Genomic DNA, 25,023 nt, shown 5'->3' with positions numbered 1-25,023 from the left:
GGGGGGGGGGGGGGGGGATGTGTTCTTACCATCAAATACTTTCATTCCATATTTTGTTGCTTTTTTTTTTGCCATTTCTTGTGATTTTGTTTTCGAGTAGAGTTTTTATAGTTTATTGACAGAGTATATTTAGTGGGGTTCCCCCACAGTACCCAGTTTCTGAGACAGACCCTTACACATTCACCACTCGAAGATAAACTACACATCCTCGTACCACTGTGTAATATCCTCTATATATTACATGGTTATAAAAAAGTGCATCGAAGGTGTGTACAAATGACAGCAGCCTGTGGAACTGCCATATCCAGTGTATATATATAAAGGCAAGCAAATGCTAAGAGTATGTAAAGGCATGATCACATGTATGCAATGTGACACCAATGGTACTTGGCTTTAGTATGAAAATTAAGAAGGTGTAAATTCAGACAAGCGGTATTAGCGGCATCATTACCTCTGGTGTTAATGCGCGTGTGAACCTTTAACTGGGGGTCGGAGGAGACCATGCAGGGCCACCATGGGTACGTCCCAACTTTAGCCCACACCAGATCCCCGATTTCATACTCCACACACACCGGGGGAGCGGCCTTCTCCACCTGCACACAGCAATCATCATCATCATCATCATCCTCCATCTTCCGTGAATTATCTGCAGTACTGCTTCACATTACACAGGAAAAGAAAGCAGGGATGGCCACTGGAGCACCAAATGGATATCTGGGCTGCGGATTATTTTTAGCAATGCCTTAACACTGACATGGTGGGCACCAAAACCTTGCGGGTGCAGATCTGCAGTTCGCGGGCCACGTTCATTAGCTATCGTATTCATTAGCGTATCTGCTTTATTCTGTTTAGGGTCACTGTAGTTTAAATTCATAACAAGATCAACTGTTCACTTGCATATCGCCGCGCTCTCGCTTGGATCAGAATGCGAGCAATCGAAGGAATAGGACACTTATCATTAGGAATGTTGACTTCAACAAATAATTAACCCTGAAACAAGTAAGTAAAGAGCAGAGTCTCTCTCCAGGGATTTCAAACAGCATCCTGGTAAACTGTCATTCTGAAAAAGCGTTTTGCTTCTTGAAATAGTGTCAAAAATCCACGCTATACGGTTTCGTAAATACATTCAGTCAGTAAACAGGAAGTCGATGTGCGACAGACCTGAAAACGGTATGCACGGTATAGAACCCCAAGCTGAAGTTTGGTACCAAGTGGCTATGATTTGTGGCTGCTGAGAAAAAGGGTGTTTCGGACGGACAGAGGTAAACCAGCATTACACCACCCACCCCTGGAGCGGGAGTATAATAAAAAAAATTTGATATTTTGGGGAATAAAACCAATTTAGTTCATTAGGAAATAAGACAGGACAATACAAAAAAAAAAATAAAATAAATAACTATAGGAGCAGGAGTAGGATTTAAAAAACAAACAAGGTCCCAACACACCTCTCGTACGAGTGTCAATTTGCACTCGGCAATTTAAATTCAACTTTAATGGATATTCATTTTGTAAAAGGAACCTTTGGATGAAAACAAAAGAGAGAGAGACACACCGTTCAGGGTTTTTCCCTCCGAAACATCCCGTTTCTGTCGGTCTGTGTGTACTGTCCTGCAAATTTACCACTTCTGCATTTATTACTAAAACACGCCACAGACACTCCCTGCGTTCCCCTTTTCATACAGCCTGGTCCATAAGTATTTGGACACTGACCTTTTCGTAATTTTGCAATGGATTTCAAAACGAAACCATCAGGATGTGATCGCAGTGTACACCTTCAGCTCAAGGCGTTTAACAAAAGCTGCATTGACCGTTAAGGAATAGCATTTTTACGTCGTACCTCCATTTCCGCAGGCTCAAAAGTAACTGGACGAACTAACAATTAAACATAAGCATCAATTTTACACTTGGATGCAAATCCTTTTGAAATCAGCGACCACCTGAAGTCTGGAACCCACGGACATCATTTTTACACTCGGAGGAGACGAGTACAGACAAGGAAAGGATCCAAAGCATACCGTACCATCTGTCAGACATGGGCATGTATGGCTGCCAGTGGAACTGGATCACTGGTGTTTACTGATGGCGTGACTGCTGATGGAAGTAAAAGGATGAATTCTGAAGTATACAGAGCTGTACTTTCTGCTCAAGTTCAGTCACGTGCTGCAAGTCAATGACCACCTGAAGTCTGGAACCCGCAGACATCATCAAACGCTGAGGTTTTGTCCCTTGAGATACCTTGCCAGACCTTTACTATATCCACATTTAGTTACTGCTTGCTTGTCGGTCTTTCTGCCTTCAGTTTTATCTTCGGTAAGTGAAAACCATGATCACTTGGGTTGACTGATGCAGCAATTGAAGAACGTTCCGTTTCTTTTCCGTAGGACACTCTTGAATTGCTTTGATGGCATGTTTTGGATCATCTGTACCGTGACACTACGTACAATCAGTGTTGCAGCACATGACTGAATCTGAGCAGAAAGTACAGCTTAATATACTTCAGAATCCATCCTGCTACTTCTATCAACAGTCACATCATCAATAAAAACACCAGTAACCCAGTTCCATCGGCCTATGTCCACCATGTCCGGCAGATGACATGGTATGTTTTGGATCACGAGCCTTTCCTTTCCTTCTCTATACTCTTCTCTTGCCATCCCATCATTTTTTGGTACCAGTTAATCTTGGTTTCATATGTCCAAAGAATCTGGTTCCAGAACTGTTCATGCTTTCGAGCAAACTATAATCTGGATTTTGTTCTTGAGTGTTACCAGTGGTTTGTATCTCGAGTTAAACCTTCTGTATTTACACTCGCAAAGACGTCTCTTGATTGTCGAGAAGCCGTGGCCTAACGGTTAGAGAAGCAACTTTGGGACCGAAAGGTCACTGGTTCGATGCCCTGGACCAGCAGGAATAGTTGAAGTGCCCTTGAGCAAGGAATCCAACCCTCAATTGCTCCCTGGGCGGTTCTGGATACGCTGTACGTCGCTCTGGATAAGATCGTCTGCTAAATGCCATTAATATAATATCATGTAGACTTCGATAATGATCGGCATGCCTCGTTAAGCATCTTCTCAACTTAACTAGATGTTCTGAAGGGGAAAGAATTCTACGATCATTCACTTTAGTGGTCTTCCAGGTCTTTTGGTGTTGCCGAGCTCACCCATGCATTCTTTTTTTTAAAGAATTTAAGAATGTACTGAATTGTTGATTTGGGCCCCTCCGAAAGTTTCTGCTCTCTCTCCCTCTCTCGGATAGGTCCGTTTTGTTTTTTCAACCTAATGATGTTCTCCTACACTCGCATCAGTGCCTCTTTCAAGGTTCTCCAGAAAATCTGAAGCATACATGTATAAAAATAATAGTAAGCAGCTCTGGAATTTGCAGCTAACACTCAGGGTCTAGGGGCATGCTCCCCCAGAAAATTTTGAAATTTACATGCCTTCTGGTGCATTCTCAGCTAATAAAATTACTAACCATTTCCCTGTATGAAATTTCCCTCCAGATGTGTGCGCTTGGCTTTCTCAGTTCCCGTCTGTAGTACGCTGCCTGGCTCTGTAACATAACTACATGGTGATCTTATTTGGTGCAGGTGTCATGTACTTGATGTGCTTCTGGTGTGGTACGGTGTACAGTTTCAATTTCAGCATAAATATTTGCACACAATGAGTTCTTTGCACTCTATAAGCATGAAGCCTTAGCTAAGGGACCAGGCATCTTTATGAGGACTCAGGCACTCCGGGTCGCTTCTGAACATGAAAATAATTCTTAGATATGAAAAAATTTATTACGATTTACACTACTGTTCAAAAGTTTGGGGTCACTTTGAAATGTCCTTATTTTTGAAAGAAAAGCACTGTTCTTTTCAATGAAGATCACTTTAAACTAATCAGAAATCCACTCTATACATTGCTAATGTGGTAAATGACTATTCTAGCTGCAAATGTCTGGTTTTTGGTGCAATATCTCCATAGGTGTATAGAGGCCCATTTCCAGCAACCATCACTCCAGTGTTCTAATGGTACAGTGCGTTTACATGCACATAGAGAAAATCGAATTTCTGCCGTAGCTCGACTGAAATCGAAGTTCTAAATGCCATGGAAACACCTTAGCTCGGCTGAAATCGAACCGAACTGGATTTCTCCTAATCGAGCTACGCGACCTAGATTATGCGATTGTAGCCGAGCTACTTAGTGCATGTAAACCCTATCGAGCTACGTAGTCGAGCTACTTACTTCAGCACTGCCCCTTCCGGAAGTGATGAGTGACGAGACCACAAGCGGGAAACACAACAGCCTCGGTCGGCATGACAACAGTAGTAGTAGCGAGCAGCAGAAGAGGTCAGGAGGAACAAGGAGAACGAACGAACACGGAACAGATAACTTTGTTTATACTCTTGAATAGCTCTTCTTCATGACGACAACCGGAAGTGTACCAACACGATGGGGCGTGTAGCGCCACCTGTGGCTCGGCTGCACAATGTACCTCACACAATAGCTCGATTTCATCGTGGGCATGTAGGATTGGATTTCTCTGGCACCCCTGCTGGGACCCTTAGCTCGATTACCGACAGCAGCTCGATTTGGATGTGCATGTAAACGCACTGACTGTGTTTGCTCATTGCCTCAGAAGGCTAATGGATGATTAGAAAACCCTTGTACAATCATGTTAGCACAGCTGAAAACAGTTGAGCTCTTTAGAGAAGCTATAAAACTGACCTTCCTTTGAGCAGATTGAGTTTCTGGAGCATCACATTTGTGGGGTCGATTAAATGCTCTAAATGGCCAGAAAAATGTCTTGACTATATTTTCTATTCGTTTAACAACTTATGGTGGGAAATAAAAGTGTGACTTTTCATGGAAAAACACAAAATTGTCTGGGTGACCCCAAACTTTTGAACGGTAGTGTACATGTACAAACCTGCAAAACAGAAAACAGACTTTATTTGGCCACGGAAGGTTTTAGTTTCTTCTTCGGTGGCATTTTGTGAAAACCGAGTGAAATCATCTGCAACAACCACCAACTGGGTCTTTACCATCGTCTGCTATGGTGTGATCACGTGGTCCGGCTCAGCCAATCAAAGCGCGAGAATCGATCAAATATGGCGTTGCTTCCGGTCATACTAGACCCGAATCAAAGACCATTTCGTGGTGAAACGAGACCGTCAGTGACGGCGTAGCTCACTCCGGCCTCGTCTAGTCCAGAAGGTGGGCCACCTTGCGCAATAAACGTTGCAAGGTACAGACACTATATACAGTACAAGCTATATATAGAAGCGATATCCACCCTAGGAATACCGACCTATTTGCCAGAAAGAATCCGAAACGGCGAGGAATTGACTGAGAAGAAGCGATTTTTGTCGAACTGCTCATTAAGGCTTAATTAGTCCATAACTTCATTAATAATTGTAATTAAGCAAATCTGGGTAGAAGTTATATGCACCCTAGGTACCCCTACCTTCATGCCAGAAAGAATCAAAAATCAGTGAAGAATTGAGGGAGAAGAAGTGATGTGTGGAAACTGCTCGTTAGGGCTTAATTACTCCATATCTTCATTATTATTTGCAATTATGCAAAATTTAAGTAAAAGCCACATGCACCCCAGGCAGACCGACCTACCGTCCTGCCAAAACGAATAAAAATCAGCGAAGAATTGAGAGAGAAGCAGCGATTTTCATGAAATGTGGACGACGCCAGACAACACGTGATGGTATAAACTCATCACCTGTCGGCCGGATAAACAAATGATTGGATTTGCAGAAAATTATGGACCGCTGATCGAGAGAGTTCCCACGAACAGCTGCCAAATGCAAATTCAACACTTGGGATCAACTCCAGACCTTTTATTTCCTTAATGTGTCACTAATTAATGAGAACACAGGCCATAACTGGCCATGAATCTACTTAGAAGTCGTCAATTGCCCAATTACTTGTGAGCCTGTGAAAATGGAGGGACTGTATTTTAAAAAAAAAACGTAATTCGTCAAGTTAATGGAGTATTTTTGTTAAATGCCTTGGATTAAAGCTAAAAAAAAAAAAAAAGTCTTCACTTCAACCTCATCTTAATCGGGTCGTTACAAATCCAAAGTAAAGAAAACCGCGTCACTGTTCAAATACTTATGGATCTGATGGTTTATACCATTTGTGATTTCAGTGAAATTCTGCAATGGTACTCAAAGGGCGTTCCTGGGGGGGACGAGTTCATTATTGCAGTGTTTCTCTGTAATTTGTAACCGTTAACATTTTCCAGAAATAAACACATCTCCCTAAAACAGACAGTCGTTTCTTCCTGGACTTAATCCTTTCCATCTCACTCACCCGGACCTCCTTGGGTTCTATTTTGGGGTTTTTGAGACTCGGGGTAGGTTGCTGCTCTTGTGTCGCAGTCTGTCCATCACCGAGCTTCACTTCCTGTTCAGGGACGGCACAATGTCGGCTATTTTTCTTTTTTCTCTTCTCCTTCTTGTGCTCGTTCCTCCTAGTCGACTCCTGGAACTCGTGCAGCAGGTCTCCGCACAGCGACGACTCGAACAGCTCGCGTCCGTTCTGATACGTCTTTATGATCTTTATCTTGATTTCTGGGGAGTTCGTCTTCTTCTGGACGACGGGCTCGGAGGCTGCGTCCTGAATGGAGGCAGGAAGGGGAGGTGGAGAGGAAGGTAGGATGAGGGGGGGAGGGGGGTAAACCGGCTGCAAGTGATGCGAAGAGGAGGAAGATGAAGGAGGAGGTGGAGGAGGAGGAGGAGGAGGAGGATGAGGAGGGTGATGAAGTTGAGGATTAGGTTGATGCTGCTGTGATTGGTGCTGAGGATGAGAATGAGGATGATGAAGATGAGAATGAGAAAGATGAGGCGGCGAGGAGATATGAGATGATGCTTTTTCCTGAACCACGGGCGATCGGAGCACCGTTCCCTCGCCTAAGATCAGCCCATGGTCGGCGTGATAGTTGCGGATGGCGCCGTAGCCGTTGGCCGAGCCGTTAGGGAACTGTGAGTACAGCGCAAACTTGGCCTGCTGCTCGTAGGCGCCGATTCCCGCTTGGTAACCGTTGGCGACAACCCCTAGGTCGTCCGGAGGGTAGGAGAACCCCGGATCGAGGGGCGAATCGTAGGCAGAGGGGCCTCCCTCGTCCCCGGGGTCGCTGATGGCATCGTACACGTCCTCCTGTCTGATGTTAGCTGAGTCAATGAGCTGAGGCGGTTGCTGGATTGTGTTTCCCATGATCCCTTGCATGAAAGAGAAGGAGAAATCCATTGTTCTGCTCCAGCATCCTTAGGTTTCCCTTTTTCGTACAGGGTCTGGAGGGAACGTAGAAAAAACAAAGAAAATATCAACATTAACATGTTAAGGCGAGAGAATATGATATGATTAAAGGGCTTCATATCGCAGCAGTGTAGAATTCTTCACTCTGATTGGTCGGAAGGGGTTTTCTCCGATTTTCTCAGATTAAATAATTCGGACAACAATCCAGCTGCAAGTTTTAGATTAACCTGCTTGTTCTAATACATTACCACTTCTACAGTAACGACTTGCACAGACGCTCTACGTAAACAGATTTAAAACAAGTAACCATTGATATGGTGAGGTTTTCGGTAAGGAGATGTTTATTTCGCGTTTATGGAAGGAGTCTCCAGTGTCCATTCGATTTTCAATTGTCGTCAGTGCTCTGAACGTCAGAGGTAAAGTTCGAAGTCCCCCCCGGACACAGGAACGTCTACAGGACAGAAAGCTTTGTGATTTCTCAGTGACGTCATGCGCTGAATTTTTCTGTTTGTTTTATTAACGTAAACCAGAACGTCAAGGACGTAGCAGCTCATCTGGCCTGCCATCAAAACAATCATGACGGCCAAATCATCAAACAGAACTGAAATGGGACAATGTGAGAGAGAACCAACCTCTAAGACAAAGTGTTTACAACAGGAAAATCAACAAAAGGACTAAATTTTCAGGGATGAGAATGGAACATTTAAAAAAAAAAAAAAAAAAAAACTCTGAAATGTCTGCCAACTTTCCCATAGATATATATATGTTTTCAAATTCAATGATGGTTTAAAACGTTTATAAACTTACTTTTATAACATTTAATAATCCCTAGTACTTATTAATCACTAATTCATAAGTAGTAATGATTAATAATCAATAATAATTACTATTAATACTAATTATTATTAGTGGTTGTTAATATTATTCTTATTATATAAAAAACTTTTTGTACAAATAATTTATACTGTACTATATTTAGAATTATTGTATTTTCTGGAGTTCTTTTTAATTGAGTTTTGAAATAAAGGATGTTTATATAATTATATTAAACTTGGTACAATAAACAAATGTTAATTATGTAAAAAAAATGCTGCTAATCATTATTACTATTTCCTATAAGCCCCATTTTCCACCCGACTCTTGTGCGCATGCGCGAACCCCCCTGCGTTTCACTCCGGAGTGCTTGACCTCTAACACGCGCGTGCGCGCCTCGTGTCCATGAAAAGCCAGTTTCCCAGTGGGCGTGTCCCCAGCGCCGCATTATTGGCTTTAAAAACATTTGTGCGATCCAGCGCTTTTTATCGCAAACGATTCTTCTCCTTATTTTGGGGGTATTTGTCATCCCCCAACCACTTGTCGTTAAACAGACATCTTCCCATAATTATCAACGCTTTCTAGCGCCCGCGTAAGCTACCTGCGCATCTCTTCACAACCACCGCACCACACCACACTTCCTCCAGTAGCCTCCTAACGTTCGCTCTTGATCTACGGAACGCACAGAACCAATGCTGCCCCCAAAAGGTACGCTGCTCACTTTTAAAATTACAGTTAAAAAAAATACCCCAAACCGGATGGAGATATTTCACTCGTTCGGTCCAATATTAAATTTAATAACCCCCTTTCGAAAATTCTAGTCATTCCAAACAATTTAAGACGTTTTTAGGCCTTGAAAACTGAAAGTTGTATTTAAAACTTTTTAAGGATCCGCGGGAACCCTGGCCTCGCCTCGCGCCGACCCCTCGAAATTTTCTCAACGGATTTACACGTTTCACAAAAATGACATTTTCAGCGGGAAAAACTCAGAATTCCGCGGATCCGCGGAAAATTCTCATCCCTGAATTTTGTTCCCCGAGCGAAGATCGACCCAAAACATAGATCAGAACTGAATTCGTATGATAAATGAGAGGAGATACAATTCTAGTCTGAAGAAAATTCATGAAGATTGATCTGATCACTCATTTGTCCGCAAATAATTGACAATACAACGACCAAGGTTTGTACAGAAGGTTGAGTTCTTTCAAATAAAACAATCAGAAATGAACTCCATTGAGAACTGAGGGAGGGAGGAGACACGATTTCACTGAAAATAAACAAAAAGTTGTCAACAAATTGTTTACTATAAGAAAATCAACAAGCAGACAAGTTTTGCTCCCCGAGTGAAGATCTACCCAAAACATCAATCAGAGCTCAAATTGAGACGAGGACTACGAGAGGAGATACAATTCTAGCGAAAAGTCCCAAAATTCGTTAAGGTAACCAAATTAGCAGTTCGTTAGCAAAAAAATTGACAATACAATGACCAAGCATTGTGCAGAAGGTTGAGTTCTTTCAAATAAAACAATCAGAAATGAACTCCATTGAGAACTGAGGGAGGAAGGAGACACGATTTCACTGAAAATAATAAGTAGTAGTTCAATTTATACAGCGCCTTTCTCAAAACCGAAGGTCGCTTTACAATTATAGGGAGAGGGGGGAAAAGGAAAAAAAAAAGTCCACCAGGTAGAGGTCAGGATGTCATTCCAATGGTGTAGCAGCCACAGTCCAACCAACAGGCGCACGAAAACAAGTCCCACACCGCCAGCACAGCCACCGCGACGCCACCGGGCAACATCGCTCTGAACACCACGCCATGGATCCACAAAGCGAGCACAGACGCACCACCACGCAGAGCGCTGGTATGTCCTAAACCGCCTGCACAGCCGCCACCGAGCAACATCGCTCGGAACATCACGCCAAGCACTAAAGCACCGCCGCACAGAGCGCTGGACAACCACGACGTTAAAATGAGCAACGAGCTCACTCACTGCAGTCCACAGCTACGAGCACAGGCATCACCCACGGCAAACCAAGGCCTGGAGGGGACCGACGCCACACCACAACCGGCGGACAGAAACACTCAATCAAAAGCAAACTACACAAAACGCACACAAAAAACAAGGGAGGAAATAAAATAAAAAGCTCTGGAGAGAAGCGGCAGCCAGAATGCGCACGACGTAACGTACTCTCAACCGGAAACAGAAAATAAACAAAGAAGTCAACAAAGTTGTACAACAGCAAAATCAACAAAACGGCCATATTTTGTTCCCTGAACGAAGCTCGATCCCAAAACACTGACCAGAACTGAATTCGCATGATAAATGAGAGAGGAGATACAATTCTAGTCTGAAGTTAATTTGTCAAGTTGACCTAATTACTAATTTGTTAGCAAAATAATTGACAATACAATGATTAAATTTTGTACAGAAGGTTAACCAAGTTTTGTTCGTCAAGGGAAGATCTACCAAAAAAAAAAAAAAAAACGATCAGAACTGAAATTGGATGAGAAATCAGGGAGGAGATACAATTCTACTGAGAGGTCTGGAAAATGTGTTAATTTGGGCTCATTACTAACTCGTCAGCAAAATATCTTGACAAAACAACGAGCAAGTTTTGTGCTGAGTGATGAGTTCTTTCAAACAAAAACAATCAATCAGAATGGAAATCGGTAGAGAAGTGATGGAGGAGATACGATTTAACTGAATTGTGGATGACGGATGCCACGTCATGGTGGTAACGCATCAGCCTTATCGACAGATGGGGGAACAGGAAAGCCGTTTACAGCTGCTGGAATGTACGTTATAACAGGAACTTGGCTTTTCCTGGACATTCATAAAAAGTACCTAAAATAAAGTACTGGAACTGCCGGATTTGGCAAATTGTCAACTTGAGTGTGGTCAAAGTACCTCTGGACCGCTCCACCATGTTACTGATTATTATCCCAGTGCTGTTTTGTGCTTGATCGCATTTTAGCGTGCCTTCTGCTACGAGTGATGAAAAAGTCCCAACACCGCCAAGTAGCGATTCATCCAACACTACGTTCACACTGCAGGCTGAAGTGACTCGAATCCGATTTTTTCGCCCATATGTGACCTGTATCCGATCTTTTATTGACAATATGAACGACACAGATCCGATTTTTTCAAATCCGACCCAGGCCGTTTGGATATGTGGTCCTAATTCCGATTCCTATCCGATCTTTTCATATGCGACTTCAGTCTGAACCGCCAGGTCGCATTCATCCGACTTAAGGCCAATTTATGCTGACAACCCAGTCCTCGCAGATAGCGTCGCAGACAGTGTCTGCGTAGCCCCCCCACCTTCGCAGATGCTCTGCGCGCACCTCCCAAAAATTGTGACCACTGCAGAAGCCTCGCAGACAAGGGCTCTGATTGGTCCACTCTACATCCGCTGTACACGCACTTCCGCTTCCCTACTTTCCCGGTCTGGTTTGTTTTCACGACCGGCATTTTTAAAAACACGAGCGAAGATGGAGCAGCACGAAGAGCGGTTGATTGAGGAAGTACGTACATCTATACAACTCCAGTTCTAGTCATTATAAGTAACCGGAGGATAAACACTCCACTAACCACACCCACCAACTACTCCTAGCGACTTCGCGCCCCCTTGCGTTGTTGTGGTGAATAACATCGCACATGCCTATTACTCCCCGCTCAACGATAAATTACAACTGTCTGCGAAAAGCTATCTGCGAAAGCCTTGTCGCAAAAGCATGCAGAGGCCTTTACACGTCATCAACAAGCCACAAACGTCACTATTCTGCGCTGAAGTAGGCGGCGGGTCTCTCAAAAAAAAGTTACAACAACATGGCGCATGACATCAATGCGACTCCGCACCCACACGTTCCTTTGAACGAAGGTTGCAGTCACTACCCCGCAGAACACCTGAGCCAAAACCCTTGCCCTCTTCCTTCTCAACCTCCTCCTTAACATCAGGCTATTGTGCATGTTCTGGCTCCGTCGCAACAACAACTACATCATCGCCAGGTACTCCATGCTGGCTACTGTCATACACAGGAAACTTTAGGTTACTTCCGTAAACACTGGCCATGCTCACTGCGTGTGATGTCATCGTATCCTGCAATGCGCATGCGGAACACTTTTAGGTTGCTTTTCGCTCATACTGAGGATCACATACAAGTCGCATATATTTGTTAATGTGAACGACCTCACAAAAAAATCGGATTTCACAAAAAAATCGGAATTGTGCATTAAGCCTTGCAGTGTGAACGTAGTCCAAAAGATCCAGTTCATTCAGCCTGAACGTCAAAGTGTGTTTTCAGTAAAACACTTCATTAACCCCGAGACACAAGAGCAAGACCAAGTGTAATGGTGTAAACGATGATAAGCTCCCAGACAAAAGATTAGCACCTTACTGTATAATCAGTACATCGGCTGCACATCAGATTCTGACCGAACGTTACTTGACGTAAAAGCCGAGACTCTCTCGGAGAGACTCTGAGGTCGTCTTTTGTGCCTCATCTCGAAGCGGAACGCCGCTGACTCGCCCGTGCTCAATGACAACTGCGGAGTGAAGCCACAAATCTGGGTGTGACTTATTCAACAAAGCATAACGAGACACTTTGGCTGGCCTGCGTTATCACCAGACCTCAACCTTATAGAAAGCAGGTGTCGGTGTCATTTCTTTCCTACTACATTTCCTCCCGGTCTCAGATCACTTTTAACCCGTATCAGTTTTCGCTCATCTCAACCTCCTGGCTGCAATTCAGCACATGTTTGCGTCCTACAAAAAAAAGTAACCTCAACGTCTGGCCGACACCACGCAACCCGCTTACCGAGCAACATGACATTCGTGCAGGTAAGTAAGCACTAATTTGACACTGTAGTGCATGTGACTATTTTATCCTCGGAGCATTTACACAAGAACCTGAGGTCCGTTTACAGTTAAAGCTGGACGGCCTTTCGGTTTCATAAAATCGGTGAAATTTAGCTCCCTTTGAAATGTGATCATTGTAATATATATGTTTATTTCTGTAACATCTCACAAAATACTAGGCCATTCAGTGGCTAGGAAGTTATTTCATTTGAGGGGATTAAAGCAAATAACGTACAGGAAATCGCTCGCTTCGTGCAGTCAAGCAGACAGAGGAAGTCCATGTGTGTATGTGTGCGCAGGTTTACCTTTGACCGCGCACTGACAGTTCCATCATTCTGTCTCTAAACGAACAGCTGATCACACCGAGGTGCTCGCTGAGCGCCGATATTTATTAGTTTGGTCCTGTGTTTCCTTTCCTTCATATATAACATAACGTCTTTTCTTCTCGCTTTCTTTCCGTTACTGTAGTCGGTCTTTCACGTTTCATTCGCACACTCACGTCCTCCATTTTTCTCTCCTGTTTCAAATTCGTATCCCACAATGCCTTGCGTGAACAGGGAAAGCCCACCACATCATGCATGACGTAGTATCTTGAATTGGGTCATGGTGAAGCAGGAAAAAAATAGCGGAGAATTTAGGGCCACATGGCTCTAAATTCATTAATTTTTCTATAAAAAAAAAAAAAAATCGGAAGTCTGTGATTCGAATTCGGAAGCTTTCGGTCGACTAAACAAAAATAATTGGGTGTCGGGAAAATTCTTATGACCTAAACTTGAGAAATCTGAAAGGCAGTCTAGCGTTAAACTCAATTTGTGCTGCTATTTTCCTGTTTATAGCAAAAACCCTTAAAAATGTACAGAAGCCCATCAGTCCATTTCTTCAATAATGCATTTTACAAAGCAACAGTTTGCCAAAACTTAATTTAGAAATTACACAGTCACTCTTGCCCCTTTTCCACCAAAGCAGTTCCAGGGCTGGTTCGGGGCCAGTGCTTAGTTTGGAACCGGGTTTTCTATTTCCACTGACAAAGAACTGGCTCTGGGGCCAGAAAAACCGGTTCCAGGCTAGCACCAACTCTCTGCTGGGCCAGAGGAAAGAACCACTTACGTCAGCAGGGGGGGGGCAGAGTTGTTAAGACCAACAACAATAACAAAACCGCGAAAGATCGCCATTTTTAAGTGACGAGAAGCAGCAGCTGTACAAACGTGAAGTCATCCATTATTATTATTGTTGCTGCTGCTGCTGCTGCTTCTTCCGTGTTGTTTTTGCTTCGATATTCGCGCCAAGGTTTATGCAAACGTAGCGACGTAACTGACGTATACAGCGACGCAACTGGCGTATACAACAACGTAACTGGCGTATACAACAACGTAATGACGTGGCTTCCCTTAGCACCGCGAGCTATGGAAAAGCAAACTGGTTCTCAGCTGGCTCGCAAGTTGAACGAGTTGTGAACCAGCACCAGCCCTGAACCAGCCCTGGAACTGATTTGGTGGAAAAGGGGTATGTGAGCGTCTTCTCTTCAAAAGCCCTACTCAGGTTGGATTAGTTTTACATGGTGACATCTGATAATGTAATTTTACCACAGGATCAGGGCTCGACATTAACGGTAGCCCGACTGTCCGGGACAACCAAATGTTTGGTCTGGACAAGTCAAATCCACATCTGCCTGTCTGACGGGACGAGTCGAATATTTGTTGAAAATCACCATTTTTATAGAAATTATTCAAAAGTTCCATCAATAAAGTTCCAACAAAACTAGTTCAATCCCCTACCCCTTTTCCACCAAATCAGTTCCAGGGCTGGTTCGGAGCCGGTGCTGGTTCACAACTCGTTCAACTTGCGAGCCAGCTGAGAACCAGTTTGCTTTTCCATCGCTCGCGGTGCCACGTCATTACGTTGCTGTATACGTCATTACGTCACTACGTTTGCTTAAACCTTGGCGCGAATATCGAAGCAAAAACAACACGGAAGAAGCAGCAGCAGCAGCAACAACAATAATAATAAATGACTTCGCGTTTGTACAGCTGCTGCTTCTCGCCGCTTAAAAATGGCGATCTTTCGCGGTCTTGTTATTGTTTTTGGTCTTAACAACTCCGCCCCCCCGCTGATGTAAGCGGTTCTTTCCTCTGGCCCAGCAGAGAGTTGGTGCTAGCCTGGAACCGGTTTTTCTGGCCCCAGAGCCAGTTCTTTGTCAGTGGAAACAGAAAACCCGGTTCCAAACTAAGCACTGGCCCTGAACCAGCCCTGGAACTGCTTTGGTGGAAAATGTACGTCAGTGATCCGGCCATGTTAACATTTACAAAATTCCGGGGAAACCGAGTCCAGCACAGTGATATCTAATTATAGCTTATTAGACTTCATCGAAAATGGAGAAATGGCGATCAAATACCTCAATAAAATAAATATCTGTAGCGAATCATCGTTTCATTTCATTTGGACATTCGTTGTATTTTTCCTTTGTATGGTTCACATTAACCATCACAAATGTCAAAATATTTTGCGGGAATTTTACGACAGTGCCACACTCACTCACGGTTTGTTTTCTTGCACAACGTGATTCTGTTCCCTTTATCATATCCAACTTGCTTCCTTTCAATTTCATTTCTTTAAATTAATTTATACTTCACGTTTTACTGGATTAATCAAGATGTAACGCTTTCCTCCAGAAGCTTTGAATTTGGGTGAGTCTAACTCTTAAAAAAAAAAATGCAGATCAGGTGATGGGTTATAACCACACACACCATAATGGGGCACTGGATAGTTTTTTGTTACAGTTAAAGTTTTATTGAAAAATTATAAATGATTATCATAGCTATACCTGCTTTTTGATAAACTTTGTTAACCACTTTGCTTTCACTGAACCAGTAAATACATCGTAATAAAAAGGTTACGGTCAGGACGAGTGAAAACTCCTGCTGCCTGTCCGACTGGACAAATGGATTAACAAGTTAATGTCGAGCCCTGAGGACGTCGGTATTATTTATGGGTGATTCACACAGGATAAGAAATCTCGGTATAAATAACAGCGATGGGAGTGGCTTGGCTACGCGATTTCCAAATTCGTCTCCATCACTTGAAAAGACGGCTCAGAAATCTGCAGTGATACCGTAGTGGATGCTATAATGATTTCAGGTATACGATATTGCCGGATTCAGGATGCTCATTTGGGACTGCGACGCCATCTCTATCCTACAACAGGGAAATCCTGAACTTTGTCTCTGCTGTGAAATTACATCGATTTTTTTTCCCCCCAAAATTTACTTGACTCGAATGTGTACATCAGTTGTATGTGAATGAACTCGAGTTGCATTTACACAATTTTTCATAGAGCCAACATGATCTGATAGCACTCGGGAATAAAAATGAACCTGACAGATGCTCACCCGAGCTGAAGTGCCTCCTCAAGCGCTTCCATACTCGAGAAAAACCGCGAGAAACTCCTTTTCCACAGGATATAACAGAATATTAACATACACATCTATTCGCACGGGATTTGTATAAACTCAAGTTATGTCCAATTTTAAGGACTTGTGACTCGACTCGGACTCGTGCATTAACTGCATTCGGACTTGTAAATTGGAGGCGAGGACTCGGATTTTTTTCTTTATTTTTTGTAACATGACAATAATTTGCCATAAGATATTTATATGTACATTAATTTTGTGCAAGTGTGTCACACCCACACGCCTTGGCGTGTGCATCAGATAGACTCTAGGGCGCGCTCCGGACAGCACGCGTGCCAAGCGGACTCTCGCACGAGCTGTAAACGACTCGCACCTGAACAGGATTAAGGCGCAATCAATGCGCACCTATATAAAAACTGTGAAAACACTCTTACTTTGCGAAGTATTGAGCTGTGTGGCGAACACGTAACTGAGTCTTATTTCCTTGTTTGGGTTCCTGATCCCGTTTCTCGTCTTTGATTCTGCCGAGTCTACGATAGCCTGTTTGTGCGTCGCTCGACCTATTGCCCGTTTCACCGTTTTACAATTTTGCCTGCCGTTCTGGATTGTTTACAGTCTTCACTTGTATTAATAAACACATCTTCTGCACTTACATCCGTCTCCCAACCATCTCTGACGGAATACTTTACACTCCCTGACAAAGAGAAGCGCATTCACCTGTTCATACGTCATGTTCAGGAACAAACTAACATTAACGGCGCTAAAACAGCCACCGTCAAATGGTGCGGTCCGGATGTTGGACTCGACTCGAAATTTTTTTTAATGACTTGGACTTGAACACTGTGGATTCGAGGTTTAATGACTCGACAACACCATTGGTTATTTCCAGGCTTGTTTTACAGAGTGTAAAAGGCGCCAGTATCTTTACTGACGTGCATAGTTTGCAAACGAGACATCTTTGTCATGGAAACTTAAATAAATACAGCGTCATCATACAAATTTCACTTGAACACAGTTCATCCAACTCACATTAATGAACTGATGAGTTCCCGTAGAACACAATAAAAATGCTCATTTGCATACTGCATACAATAAATATTGCGAGAATAAATACCAGACAATAATCTCTTATTACACATACAGGACACTTTCAATTGAATAAAAACATGTGTTCTATTCCCTTCTAGCGGATTTCATTCATTTGGTTTGACAGCATGCGATATCGTTCGCATATCACTTATCCTACGTGTATTACGTCACTCTACCCAATGGAGAATGAGCGTTGAATATGGTTTACGATATTGCATGGTTGTCAAGACAACATGACGCCACGTGTCGGAGACGTAAAACTTCCACGCAAGCGAGCGACTGTGACAATTTGTAAACAAACATGGCCGCCAGGTTTTCTTCGTTAAATACGTCGGCGCTGATGCGAATATTCACGTGCATGCGCAGAAGCATTTCTTTGTTCGCCGGGAAAGAGAACGACGCATTGAACACCCGAAAAGCTACCAAAACTTCATGAGAGGTTCTTCAGGCATATTTACAAGAGAAAAACATACAAACGGACATCGAAAAGCTGGAAAAGAGACACGTCGGAGACGTAAACCTTCCATGCTGGCGAGCGACTGGGACAATTTGTAAACGAACATGGCCGCCAGGTTTATTTCGTTAAATAGGGAAGGTTTTGAGAGAATTTTGAAAGAGGAAGATGCGCTGAACAGCCAAAAGGAATGTGTATGTATTATAATAATAATAATGGCTTTTTTTTCTCGTCTTCGACTCGTTCAAGATCATGCCAGCTGAATGGAACATATCTGATATACCACTCAACACCAGCCAATATTATTTATTGTACCTTTAGCGGTACAATGGCTTGTCACTGGGTCAGTACCCTTTATATACTGCTTGGGACCATATATGGACCCTTCTGGCCCTAAAAAGGGACACACAATAATCTCTGTCGAAACAGCCTGGGAATGGAAGATACCTGCTGGATGAACGTCCTACTCTAATATTTGTTTGACGCTATTTGCTCCATTCCAGACAAAGTTGGATATGGTGTTGGTGGGGGATGGGATTTCCTACTGATATTCCCAATTTGCAATCGTAAACCAAACAGTGCTTGGAGCTTAAAAAAAATATTATGCAAAAAAAAAAAAAAAAAGACAGGTGTTTCTTTTGCAGCTGTACAAGCAAACTGGACTGAATGACTCATTGATATCAACAGCTGAAAGGTTTTTAGCTGAAGGGTTTTTCTGTTACGGTTCAGTGTTAAAAAGCTGCGACTGCTAAGCATACTAAGCAAAGGCAGAGTTTCGTGATTCATGATGAGTTTAAATAGCTTAAAATTGCCTCAAGACAAGTGGTTACCATTAACGGTCTCACCCTGGGTCGACTGCTTGCAAATTTGACGTTAAGAGGAATTCCATTACACTTTTAGTACCATGTGTTTATATATTCTCTCTTTCAGACTTGAACGGAACGCGGCAATACACGTGACTATCGAGTAAGTAAAAGACCGCAGACGAGACATTTCGATTTAAAATTTTGCACGAGGAGGACGTGACCGATCACCAGGCTCTACATGTTACTGAACTGCCAAAATGCTAACCGATAGAACCCGAAGCGTTCGCGTCCAGCCTGGCGGTCCTTTGGGAAACTGTAAGCTACGACTGATGGCTCCTCCCCTTTCAGATGATAATACTGCTCCAGTTTGAAATGTACGCTCTCAGAAAAGAGGCACTGACTTGCACCATTCCTTATCACTACGATGGTACGCTCAAGCATACACCGTTTATACCTTTAATTACCTTTTAGAGCAAAGCTTTATAGTCCGATTATATATCTTAAATCTTTTTAAAAAGCATGCCATATTCACATTTCCAGTTGAAAGATACATATTAAAGCGGAACTGAAGGCAAATTTTTTTTAATCATCAAAATTCTATTTCTCTCATTTTATTAAATATAGGAATGCATTTTTGATTTCTATTTTGTCACTGCTATAGCAAGTTTGAAATATGCTCCGTAATATATCAGTCCATATGTCAAAGCAACGGCCGTGAACGAGATTCGTTGAGACCTGCGCGAGACATCGTAGGACGGAAGTAAAACGTACAGCGGAAATCAAAGTGACCAAGATCTGCCAACGTTCCCTGCGTCCAAAATCGCTCACTCGTTCACTACTCCCTACATAGAAGAAAAAACGCTTTCGGACACTAGTTTGTCACGCTGGTATTTACGTCACTACTATCGCATAATTAAAACGTGCTGGATCAGTCGGCTGGTGGGTTTTCAAAATAATAAATACACGCATGTGTTTTTGCGATAAATCCATATTATACTGAGCGTATTTCCGACATTAATAAATACAAAGCACCTGCATCTTTCAGGGTTTGTTTTACTACTTTCTTCTTTGCCGCTGCCTTTTATTCAATCAAATTTGAGACTTTTAATTTGATTTCTTTCAGTGTAGACAGCACTACAAAATGGCGTCCCCACTATATAGTGAATAGGGAGCGATTTCGGACACAGGGGTAGTCAAAAGGCGTGCGCGTCCTCTTTCGAATGCTGATGTAATCAAGCTGGAAGTTTTGTTTGTTTTGGTAGCAATCAGAAAAGTTTGAAAAAAGTAGGCAGTAATCGTCATTTAAACTCGTTTTTGTGCAATATTTCATTTGGAAAACAGTTTTCAAAATGGCGGCACTGACACCTGGCTGACGCTTCACGTTTCGAAGTCTCGCGAAGATCGCGCGGATAAGCGACACCTGCCGTGGACCAAACGAACCAAATTCAACATGGCTAAAAACCGAATAGGCCGATAAGTATAATATTTAATTGCGATTAGTTGCCAAGACGAGTTACGATATAAGGTTACTAAAACCAAAAACGTAATTCAATAACACGTTAATTAGGAAATAAAGCAAGTTTAAAAATGACTTCAGTTCTCCTTTAAAGTAAAAGTATAAGGAACCACTCTAGCAACAAGGAACGGTCCAGTGTATACTCATTTTTGAGTTATCCTTTTCTTTATGAACGTGTTTAAGAAAAACGTGCAATTTACACACACAGTTTACACAATCCTTAACTGGAAGTGATGAGCTTTCCATATATTTTGGGTCAGGGGAAAATTTTGTTCCTGAATTGCTCCTTTAAATATAAACATTCGAGTATTTGAGCAGAAGCAGGGTTTCTGATCAAATTGCATGTGCGTTCGTGTCGATTTCACCACCTGCAGTCCTGTCATGTCCACAGTTAGTGTACAGTACAGTGTACTGATTAACCCATCACGTCATCACTCTCCTGTTTAGAGACTGTACTCCATCATCTAGATCTTTTTTTTTTAAAACGTACTACACTCCGTGTCTAAAGGTGACAATTATGTACAGTTAAATATCAGACAGAAACATTCATGGCTCAAAGGGCACTCAGTCGAGTCCAGACCTCCGGCAAGCCACATATTCAGATTCGCATCAAAAGCTAATCAATTGCTCCTTAGCCCATGGTTCACTTTTCCTCAAAATGTCATCAAAATCCGTTCGCTACCTTTTGAGTTACGTTGGGAACCAGCAAACGAACGGAACCAAAAACGTAACCTGCTCCAAAAAAAATTTGGCACATACATGTGTGGATTACATGAACAGTTAAAGGCATGGTAGGTAAATTTGGAGTATCGAGTATCAAGGTTCTCCAGAAAATCTGAAGTAGCCAGCTAACGCTAATACACTAACACTAGGGGATCTGGGAGCATGCTCCCCCAGAAAATTTTGAAATTTAGCCTACATGCCTTCCGGTGCATTCTCAGCTAATCATAACTAACCATTTCCCTGGAAAATATCTGCAAAAAACATATGAAATTTCCCTCCAGGTGTGTGTGCTTGGCTTTCTCAGTTACCTTCTGTAGTACGCTGCCTGGCTCTGTAACATAACTACATATGCGACACCATATTTATTGATCGATTCTCGTGCTCTGATTGGCTGAGCTCGACCATGTGACCACGTAGTAGCGCGAGAATCGATCAATAAATATGGCATCGCTTCCAGTCATGACCCGAATCGAAAACAAGTTTGTGGTGAAATAATTGGATTTGCGGCAAATTCTGGGCAGCAGAGACGATATAAATTGCTTGAATACTGAAAGGCAATTTTACATTTTTTCTGCGATCGAGTAGCCGGTGCAGACCGTCTGTGTAGCCGGAGAAACCCGTCGGTATTTGTAGACATCTCTTACCCCTTTTCCACCAAATCAGTTCCAGGGCTGGTTCAGGGCCAGTGCTGGTTCACAACTTGTTCAACTTGTGAGCCAGCTGAGAACCAGTTTGCTTTTCCATAGCTCGCGGTGCTAAGGGAAGCCACGTCATTACGTCGCTGTATACATCAGTTACGTCGCTACGTTTGCATAAACCTTGGCGAGAATATTGAAGCAAAAACAACACGGAAGAAGCAGCAGCAACAACAACAACAACAATGATAATGGATGACTTCGCGTTTGTACAGCTGCGGCTTCTCGTCACTTAAAAATGGCGATCTTTCGCGGTCTTGTTATTGTTGTTGGTCTTAACAACTCCGCCCCCGCTGACATAAGCAGTTCTTTCCTCTGGCCCAGCAAAGAGTTGGTGCTAGCCTGGAACCGTTTTTTCTGGCCCCAGAGCCAGTTCTTTGTCAGTGGAAACAGAAAACCCGGTTCCAAACTAAGCACTGGCCCCGAACCAGTCCTGGAACTGCTTTGGTGGAAAAGGGGCATCTGAGTACCCAGACAAAATATTCCTCCTCCCCCGACTTTCAGCACACATGAACGCGCACTGCCTGACTACCGCTGAGGAACGAGTCCACAAGACAGCGTCGGACAGAAGGAACGTATAGGCACATCGTCGTCATATCCAACAACCTCATCTCATTCACATTAATAAAACACGCAACGTTATCATAATGAATGTAAACAACGAACACGGCGATTGTTCGTATTTACGTTTGCCGAGCCTTGTAGAAGACGCGCAGTGACCGTACGATCAGGCAGACCTTCCAGTCATTTCATTTCTTTCAGATTGAATGTGTTTTATTAACCCGATAACGGATTTTTTTCAGCATTTGATTTATTCATTGTTGTCAGGATGCAAAGAGAATATCAAGAAATAGAACAAAAATGCTTCTTTAAAAAAAAAAATTACCTACCCTGGCTTTAATGAGTGTGGCAGATTACAGACCTGCCTGTGGCGCCTTGAGTGGACCAAAACTGGCTTAATTATCATAAAACAGCATTTATTTATTAAAAAAAGTGCAGTCAAATCTTTGCAAACTAGTTCTAAATAAGCTTCAAATAGGATTAATTCATTTTATTATCTGGCGCTATAAAATAGTAAATGAAATAAAACTAATACTGAAGGTTAAACAAACAAACAAAAAAAACTCTGAGGTAAACACACTACTTAGCATATGAGCTAAGCCACTTCTGAGCAGCTAGTTATACAGAACCATCACCTCAATTACATTCCCTGAAACTTTATCACTTCACACTTTCATACATTGACTAATTAACTGAAATATTACCAATAAAAATATATATTTCTTTATTTATCTGCTAAATTTGCGTCGTCTTAAACACTAACATCACCTGAAACATAGCTGCTAACTTCATTGAAACATTGTTTGCTCTCAAGGCTAACGTTAGCCTGCTAAATATTTGCTATATTAACAAAATAAATAAATAAAATAAATAAAATAATAATAATAATACCACCCCGAACACTTTTAAACGGACGTTTATGATTCAGAAAGCAATATTAGGTTAAAAATGTTGAGTTAATAATTGTACCTCGATATTTAGGATGAGATATGATACGGTAATGATGTTAGCATGCTGGCTTTAGCTAGGAAAAAAAATTTGAACCTGTCGGTGATATGAAATTGTTTTGGATTTAGCATGTAGTAAATCTGATTTTTTTTCCAGTTTGAAGTTAATAAAAAAGGGACGTGTAAACTGGTTCAAACGCTTCGGGTTGGTTTTTTTTTCCTTCCTGTAAAAGCGCATATAATAATAACAACAACATGTATGCGAAAGCTGAGAGCCAACATGGCTGCCCTTTAAATCAAACTGGCCCGATTTACATTTGTAACCTTTCCGACAAGTGGCCGTCATTTTAGACGGAAAAATCAGTGAAGGGGGGTAAAAACAGCACTGTGCGGTTTAATTATTCGCCCCAAAAAAGCGCAAAGCATGCAGGGGGTTCGTTTTGACGCCATACGAGCAAACAACGAGGCAAAAACAACAGCAGAATAAAAAAAAAAATGTCGGTACCTTCAGCGTTTCCCATTCTAAACAAATACAGCAAATTATCTGATTCCGGGTTTAGGCAGAAATCTAAAGCGATCTACACAAAGGCTTTGAGCTGAGCAGCTGCAGAAACACACTGGATCGGGAGAGGCCCGAGGTTTTAGTGCAGATCAGGGCAGATTGGACTCCCATAGATTTGATTCAAGCCTTTGCTCGCTCGCTCTCTCTCCCTCCCTCTGGATGCAACAAAAGCCCCTCTGCTCGGAACGGCCTGGTTGCCAGATTGGACCAAAAGAGGATGTCTGATCAGAGCAAAGAAAGTCTCATATCTCATCTCATCATCTCTAGCCGCTTTATCCTGTTCTACAGGGTCGCAGGCGAGCTGGAGCCTATCCCAGCTGACTACGGGCGAAAGGCGGGGTACACCCTGGACAAGTCGCCAGGTCATCACAGGGCTGACACATAGACACAGACAACCATTCACACTCACATTCACACCTACGGTCAATTTAGAGTCACCAGTTAACCTAACCTGCATGTCTTTGGACTGTGGGGGAAACCGGAGCACCCGGAGGAAACCCACGCGGACACGGGGAGAACATGCAAACTCCGCACAGAAAGGCCCTCGCCGGCCACGGGGCTCGAACCCGGACCTTCTTGCTGTGAGGCGACAGCGCTAACCACTACACCACCGTGCCGCCCAGCAAAGGAAGTATTCAAATCAAATCAAGTCAAGTCAAGTCAACTTTATTGTCAAATATGCTATACATGCTCGACATACAGCACAGATGAAATATCAGTCCTCTCTGACCCACAGTGCAAACAGGCAATGCAATAAATAAAAACAGAATAATTGAAAAAAACAAACAATATAAACAGTATAAACACTCTAGATAGGAACTAGACAGACTAAACACTCAAACAATATAAGCAGTATAAATAAACAGTATAAACACTAGAGATATAAGAACAAGACATCGACTAAACACAGACAATATAAACAGTATAAACACTAGATAAGAACTACACAAACTAAACACTCAAAAAGACAATATAAACAGTGTAAACACTAGATAAGAACTACACACAGACTAAACACTCAAACAGACAATATAAACAGTATAAACACTCTAGATATGAACTAGACATAGACTAAACACTCATACACACACACACACACACACATAAATTGGTTCAAATAACCAAACAGTCAAGGGCACTTGAGGTATAGCAGGTAAACATGAAACATGAAATAAGCATAATAAACAAACTAGCAGCTGTTAAGATGAGGTAGTGCAGAATAGTGCAAATGAGTATTCATCACACTCGTTAAATTCCTTTCTGCATTTACAGTGGTGTAGTGGTTAGCGCTGTCGCCTCACAGCAAGAAGGTTCTGGGTTCAAGCCCCGTGGCC

General features: G+C 42.6%; 1 protein-coding gene across 3 annotated transcripts in view; it reads right to left on the bottom strand.

Annotated features, from left to right (window-relative positions):
* The window catches only part of nsd3 (nuclear receptor binding SET domain protein 3), a 92,240-nt gene extending 68,305 nt beyond the window's left edge, over positions 1 to 23,935 (bottom strand). For 2 of the 3 annotated variants that reach the window (XM_060908867.1, XM_060908869.1), the window contains exons 1-3: positions 23,633 to 23,935; positions 6,312 to 7,291; positions 452 to 593 (exon numbers count right to left, since the gene is read on the bottom strand). In XM_060908867.1, coding sequence (XP_060764850.1) covers positions 452 to 593; positions 6,312 to 7,247 — 1,078 coding nt within the window. In that variant the 5' untranslated portion in view covers positions 7,248 to 7,291; positions 23,633 to 23,935. Of the gene's footprint in view, positions 1 to 451; positions 594 to 6,311; positions 7,292 to 13,234; positions 13,437 to 23,632 lie in introns of those variants that run through there. The other variant, XM_060908868.1, reaches the window with a different exon arrangement.
* Positions 23,936 to 25,023: the final 1,088 nt, after the last annotated feature.

This window comes from Neoarius graeffei, chromosome 25 (genome assembly GCF_027579695.1).
Source record: "Neoarius graeffei isolate fNeoGra1 chromosome 25, fNeoGra1.pri, whole genome shotgun sequence".
Taxonomy (NCBI): Eukaryota; Metazoa; Chordata; class Actinopteri; order Siluriformes; family Ariidae; genus Neoarius; species Neoarius graeffei.
The sequence above is the reverse complement of the archived record's forward strand: the minus strand, read 5'-3'. Positions and strand labels throughout refer to the sequence as shown.